The sequence below is a fragment of the Kryptolebias marmoratus genome, linkage group LG22, assembly GCF_001649575.2.
Source record: "Kryptolebias marmoratus isolate JLee-2015 linkage group LG22, ASM164957v2, whole genome shotgun sequence".
Taxonomy (NCBI): Eukaryota; Metazoa; Chordata; class Actinopteri; order Cyprinodontiformes; family Rivulidae; genus Kryptolebias; species Kryptolebias marmoratus.
In genome coordinates, this window is record NC_051451.1 from 16019724 (window position 1) to 16026998 (window position 7275).

The 7275-nt window shown below is 43.8% G+C and overlaps 1 protein-coding gene and 1 long non-coding RNA gene across 9 annotated transcripts in view; both read left to right on the forward strand.

Moving 5' to 3' along the window:
* LOC108244521 (protocadherin-15) overlaps positions 1-7275 on the forward strand; it is a 189349-nt gene that overhangs the window by 137751 nt on the left and 44323 nt on the right. For all 8 annotated transcript variants that reach the window (XM_037973638.1, XM_037973639.1, XM_017430798.3 and 5 more), the window contains one exon: positions 235-347. In XM_037973638.1, the coding sequence (XP_037829566.1) occupies positions 235-347 (113 nt within the window). The remainder of the gene's footprint in view (positions 1-234; positions 348-7275) is intronic.
* On the forward strand, positions 4464-5564 carry LOC119616690. The gene is made up of 3 exons (XR_005232666.1): positions 4464-4580; positions 4686-5010; positions 5099-5564. It is a non-coding gene; the product is annotated as an uncharacterized LOC119616690 (long non-coding RNA).

Below are 7275 nucleotides of genomic sequence, written 5' to 3' on the forward strand. Positions count from 1 at the left end.
TATAGGAGGTTTGCAGGCTGCTCACCAAATTTTGTGTTTTTCCATTCTTGTCTTCATTAGAATGCTGAACATGTCTGCAATATATAAATAAATAAACTAAAAGTACAACCATGTCAAGAGTTTCAGAACGGGAACAGTTTTGTGTACAGGGTAGTGTTATGGTTACAAAATGTGATCATTCTGTGTTCGTTTTTTCATTGTATAGTTCATGCGCGTTCTCTTGCTCTTCCGTAGCTGTATGTGATAGCCTTTGATGATGGGGAGCCAGTGAAGACTAACAGCACTTTGGTGGAGATCACTGTCCTTCAACCCTCTCGCATCCCAATCTTCACTCAGGAAGAGTACATGTAAGTCTCCTTGACACGCTGTTGATGCAGCTGCCTGCTACTGTTACTTCTCACACCTCTGAGCAGCTTCGGCTGCGCTGCCAGACAAGCGGGAGAGGCTGAAAATGATTGTGGACTGGACAAGAACACCTTGACACACTTTCATATCTGTGGTCACATCTCCCATTCAGCTTTTCTAAGACTCGGATCAATATTTAATGGCTTGATAAATTATACATTCTGCTTTGAACTGCAGTGAAGTTGCTATTTCTCATGCATTAATTACTTTGGGTTAATGATAGCTATCTGTGCATTACTGAACTCCCGTCAGCATTTACGAACTCTGTCTCCGTCTTGGTAATGTTCTCTTGTTAGCATATGTATTTGTATTTATTTACTAGTGCTCCAGGGTAGATGTTTTTTTATTGTCACTTTTGTAAAACACATTTGTTTCTTTCCAGTGGGAGAAACTGGGTTACTTCTTGATGTATTAACAGTCAGTTTTGACAACATTAACTATTTAGACCATTAAAAAGGCAGAAAGAAGCAGAGGATTAAGAAGAATTACTGCTCTAAAATGTGACACACAACTGTAGTGGGATGTGTTGGAGGGAGTTTGTCTCTATTGATGTTACTGTGACTTGAGTTGAGGCCAAGAGGTTGTTTATTATTAAAATACACACAGATCATTAAAATACCACCAAAAGTTGCTTTGAAGAATATTCTGTGATGAGGCAATACTAGAAATAGCTACTTTTTCATTTATTATATCATGCCACATTAGTTAGACTTCTGTGGTGTTTAGAGGAGCCTCACCAGACTGATGAGCTTTAGGGACTGATGGCAAAGTTTCCTGGCATAAAGTTGTCATTAGGAGCTTGTAAAGCTCGTTTTAAGTGGATTTATCTGCTGGCTTGTATGTTAAGTCTTGGCAGACTCTCTTTTGTTAGACAATTTGATGTGTCCTTATGCATAACATGTGGAATGGAAGTCCTGCCTAACCTGCCAACACGTTACTTGAGGTGTTGCGCCTTTGTGCACAGGTTTGTTTTTCTCCTCATGTCACCGTCCTTAGTTATTCTAATTCCTTTTGAGGGTATGTCTGCATAGCTTCCTTTTCCCCATACAGATTAGTGCATGTGGGTGCATCAAATAAATATCTTCCTGGTGGTTTCTAACCTATCACTTTGTGTGTGCACTCACGTTCTTCATGTTGCCCGGCTTTATTCAATGACTGATACACGGGCTCAGCGGCATGGCTGTTGAAAGGCCATTGATTAACGTTTTGAATGAGCAGTCTGTTGGAAACACACAAAAGGTTGAGAACATGAGCCCAGGCCTCTATAGGGTGTCACATTGACAATGCTAGCCACACACAATGGCAGGTCTGTTGTAAATTATGAGCCATGAGCGCATTAGCCAGGTGCTGAAGTCTCTCCTGCTGGACAAGCATCTCTCCAGTGGAGAGCATACAATCTGCTTGCTCTGCGATGAACTGTCTCTTCATTCTTGCCTCTCTATCTTTCATGATTGTCCTCTCCCTGAGTAACCTTCCCTACCTAAATCACTTTCTAAATGTCTACGGAAGATCATGTCTGTCTGTGTGAAGGCAGTTAGTTATAGCAGCAATCAGGTGAGCTATGCCTACAGCTCTAGAGCACATAATTAAAACAACTCTGCGGGGCTTTGGCTGACTTAATGATTTCTTCTCCTGTTTTATGGTTACTCCTCTCCATCTGTCAGAGGGAAATGAGGTGCTCCCAGTCATTGTTGGCTAAAATAAATGACTTATACTGTTGTTGCTATTGTAGCAACTCGTTGCCACCTACTCTTTTGGATTATGTAATTCAATGTCTTTGGAAAGAAGTGGTATCGCCATGTTTGACCCTGATTTAAGTTGTAGTTTTGATGAATGCTGAGTTGAGGTAAAAAAAAAAAAAAAAACGGTAGACTCAGTTAATCATTGTAGTTTATTCACTGATCAGAACAAACAAAAAGGTGAGCATTGTGCAATCTTAGTTGACCCATTCATTCCTGGCACTAACATGTTTCCTCAGCTATTCAGTCCAAAATATTGGCCTGACTGAAGTCAAGACACACAGATTCAATTATTCACGGCATAATCAAAAGTCCAGGACACATGTGTCTACATTTATACTAGCAGTCTGAAAGCAAATCTATCCACACTGAAGGACCATCTTATGACCATCTTATGACTTTTTTTCACTCCACCTTAAAGGCAGATGTACCACCTGATGTTTAATTGCTCTGCTTGTCAGTTGCAGTGATCTGATGAGTCAAAAATATCTGATAGTAGCAGACGGTAGTTTGTTTGCTGAAGGGCTGAAGTGTGGTACAATCATGAATGTCCGCGGGCATTAGTGAAGCACAGTAGAAGCTCCTTGCAATTTAGGGCCTGCAAATAAAGTTGGGGATTTGATCTGGATTAATGGTTGTCCCCATTGCTGAGCGCACCCCAACTCCAGCTTTTTCTTTTTTTTTTGATTAAGTTGAAGTGGCTGAAACATTAATAAAATAAAGTGCATATGCAGTCTGAGTATGTTGCTCTTTTTTAAAGGTTTTGGATGTTTTTCCCAGTAACCTCAGAAGAGATGTGATGCACTTTCTTATCACAAAGCATCCGCAGTGATGAAAAATGCAAGCAGATACTTACATAGTGAAGGTTTTGACGTCATAAAGATTTTTTGGAGTCCTATTAATAAAGTCTAATAAGATGTCCTTTTACCTTTAACTCCAAGCATAACTCCGTGGGGAACTTACAATTTAGTACTGGAAGGTTGTTTTTGTCTTTGTATGTGATGTAAGATGGAGGGGTAAGCTCTTGTCTAACATGGACCAGATATGTGAACTCCCCTCCTACAGTTGTAGTGAGGCTATTTTTCTGGCCTGGTGTTACAAACCTGCAATCTGAGCAGTTTTCTTTGCTGCTTATCTCCCCACAGCACTTCCCTTTCTAAGTCTACTCTAAATCGCTTGAGACTTTTGCCTGACTGATTCTGAGTATGTCATTTTGCGTTTGTCCTCCTTATCCCCTCGGTTCACTCACAGCCAAGCTGCTGTGTCCCCTGAGCTTTTCCTTTCAGCTCATATCTCTCCCTGTTACTGTTTCACTGTCTTGTTTTTGTGTTTCTCCTCATTTTAAAGACATCTTACAGGGTATGAGCATACAGCATGAGTATACAAAATGTCATCATGTCAGTGTAGTTTCTCATTATAAGTTAATGTCCTTTCACAATCAAAACATTTATCTTTGTACAAAAAAAGTCTATACTTGCTCTTTTCAGCCCCCCCAAAAGTTTTGTTTTGCTCTAAATAGCATTTATTTTAATACCAAATGCTAATTTATCAACATAATATAATATTTACAAATTCATATTTTTATTTAATTGAGTATATTTTACATTTAATATTGTATAAGATTATGAAGTATATGAATATTATTAGAGCCAACTTTTGTTTTCTGTATATGCAGCTACACTTTCAGTAGTAGATATTCACAGTGATTAAAGTGAATCTCATTTGGAAGTGAAACATTAAAAAAATATTTAGAATAGAGACACTAATTACTGTAGATTGGAATGCAAAATAGTCTCTGCTATACTACTCTACCACTTTACCAGTCCCGGGAAAAAGCTCTTAGATTCATTATTAGGCAATGCTTCTATTTACTGTTAGTATGATATGCAGTGTCAACAATGAGTACTTCTGCAATTAGCAGCATGGTGCCTCAGCTGGTCCTTGCTTCCTCACTAATTACACAATTGGTAGCAGTATGCTAAAAATTTCCATGAGCACATTTGTGTTGCTCCAACCACACATATGCAGTGAAAAGTTTTCTTTTCAGCAAACTGTCAACCTCCCCTTCAAGAAACTCTTTGTATGAAATAGAAACAGTCTTGAGACACAAAATAGTTTTTTCGAGACATTGTTTCTGTGTCCATTAATATCAAGCCAGTGGGTATAGCTCAGCTGTAGGATATTATAGAGGACAGCTAAGAAATCTAACTCCACTTATAGTCACTTTTAGCAAGAACCAATCACCTCTCCAATCCAGACATTGTTAGGTCCGGGGTTGTTTGGGGTTTTTTCTCCACTAGGGGGAGTCCTGTAGTTGGCTGGCAGGAGGGCGTCTGAGCTGTCGTCATCCCCACACCAGTGGACAATCACCTCGTTACCGGCAGCTTAAGAGAAGCGGACTGCCAGTACCTCGACGCCAGAGTGTTGCCAGTGATGGTATCTCACAGCCCCTCCGAGCCAGCTCAGAGTACTTAGAATTGTTTCTCGCCTCCCTGTGACCCGAGAATAACTTGTTTCCCTGTGGCTTCGTTTTCCCCTCAGGTGATCTCCGTGGAACCTGACCGGGTTCTTGCCGTTTTCTTGTGATGCCGTGGGCTACCCCCGCGGATGCCCGAGCCCCCACACCCAGCGGTGAGAGGAGAACTCCGATCTTCAGTTCTAGCCCGGTTGGCAGTCCGTCTGCTTCTCCGACGCTCCCAGCCGCTGCCAACCTGTCCGCCATCCTGCGCCGCTCCTCCTCCGAGCTTCCTCCGGCGCACCGAGGAACCCTTGCGCACCCCCTAACCACTGGAAGGACTACCCGGAACTAAAGGAGACCCCGGATCAACACCTACTTTCCCCACGTTCCAAGAAGAACTCCGACCAAGTAAGCTCTCCCTACTCGCCATTCAAGAGATAAGTTTCCTTTTTCCCGACGACCGCAAACTCACCATCTCCGTTGTTGTTTTCTCCAGCGCGCTAAACACTCAGCAGCCCGGCTCCCGGATCGGACCTCGACCCATTTCTGTTCGTGTTTTTGCTAATAAAATATTATCTTTTTCATCTCTCTTCTGCATGGTGTTCTTGCATGTGGGTAAAAAGTTTAGTTAAGCCCATCACAATCCTTACACAATCCTCACCTTTGCTGGTCCAAGAGACATGTCGAATCCTGGTCTACCCACTGTCATTCCTCCTGTCTCCGTTCTGCCGTCCCACCGGGTCCCACCCTGGCGGTGAGACATGAGGCTGATCCTCCAGATATTTCATCCGTTCCAGCAGAATACCATGACCTCGCATCCGTGTTTAACAAGTCAAAGGCCTGTTCACTTCCCCCGCACCGTCCGTATGACTGTTCCATAGATTTATTGCCTGGAGCACCATTGCCTTCCAGCCGCCTGTATAACATCTCACGCCCAGAGCGTGAAACCATGGAGAAATATATCAAGGAATCACTTGCTGCTGGGATTATCCGCCAGTCCTCCTCGCCATTGGGGGCAGGGTTTTTCTTCGTCGGTAAGAAAGACGGGACACTCAGACCCTGTATTGATTATTGGGGTTTAAATATGATCACAGTCAAAAACAAGTACCCATTACCTCTGTTGTCATCAGCTTTTGAACCTGTTCATGGGGCTACTGTTTTCACCAAATTAGATCTGCGTAACGCCTATCACCTCCTTCGAATCAAAGAGGGAGATGAGTGGAAAACTGCCTTTAAAACACCCATAGGACACTTTGAATATTTAGTCATGCCGTTTGGGCTATCTAATGCACCTGCCTGTTTTCAAGCTTTGGTAAACGACGTCCTGCGAGACTTTCTAAATATCTTTGTATTTGTCTACCTAGATGACATCCTTATCTACTCCGAATCCCTGGCCGAACACCAACATCATGTCCGTCTCGTTTTACAGAGGCTCCTAGAGAACAAGTTATACGTTAAAGCGGAGAAATGTGAATTCCACAAACCATCTGTTTCTTTTCTTGGTTTCATCCTTGAGGGCGGACAGGTAAGGCCAACGGAGGAGAAGATAAAGGCGGTCCTGGATTGGCCTACCCCCGAGACACGTAAACAACTGCAAAGGTTTTTAGGCTTTGCAAACTTCTATCGACGTTTCATTCGAAACTATAGTCAGACTGCCCAACCGCTAACTGCGCTCACTTCTACAAAGATTCAGTTCCTGTGGTCCCCAGCTGCTGAGGCAGCCTTTAAGAGACTGAAGTCCCTATTTTCCAAGGCACCGGTTCTCGTTCAACCTGATCCCAGCAGACAATTCATCGTGGAGGTGGATGCTTCTGACACGGGGGTTGGAGCAGTCCTCTCCCAGGTTTCTAGCTCTGATAATAAGACTCATCCATGTGCCTTCTTTTCACGCAGATTGTCACCGCCTGAACGGAACTACGATGTGGGAGACCGGGAACTGTTAGCCATAAAGTTGGCTTTGGAGGAGTGGAGGCACTGGTTGGAGGGGGCGGAACATCCAGTGTTGGTCTGGACAGATCACAAGAACCTCTCCTATCTCTGCTCGGCTAAAAGATTAAACCCACGACAATCCCGCTGGTCTCTGTTTTTCTCGAGGTTTAATCTCTCGGTTTCCTATCGTCCAGGTACCCGTAACATAAAGCCAGATGCGCTGTCTCGCCTATATGCACCAGATGACTCGGAGAGGACTCCCGCCAGTATTCTCCCCCCCAGCTGTACAGTGGCCGCTGTGACCTGGGAGATGGAGGACATAATCAAACAAGCACAAGGTTCTGAACCAACCCCTGAGAACTGTCCTCCGAACAGGATTTACGTCCCTTCAGCTGTCCGAGCCCGTTTCCTGCACTGGATCCACTCGTCTAAGTTCTCCGGACACCCAGGTACCAGCCGAACCATTTCCTTAATAAATCGCAGGTTCTGGTGGCCATCCGTCCATAAGGATGTTAAGGGGTTCGTACAAGCATGTACAGTCTGCTCACGTAACAAGCCACTACATCAACCCCCGTCGGGACTCTTACAACCACTTCCCACTCCGAGGCGCCCCTGGTCACACGTCGCCATCGATTTTGTCACCGGCCTCCCACCATCCAAAGGTATGACCTCAATACTCACTATCATTGACCGTTTCTCTAAGGCCTGCCACTTAGTCGCCCTAAGAAAACTTCCAACTGCATT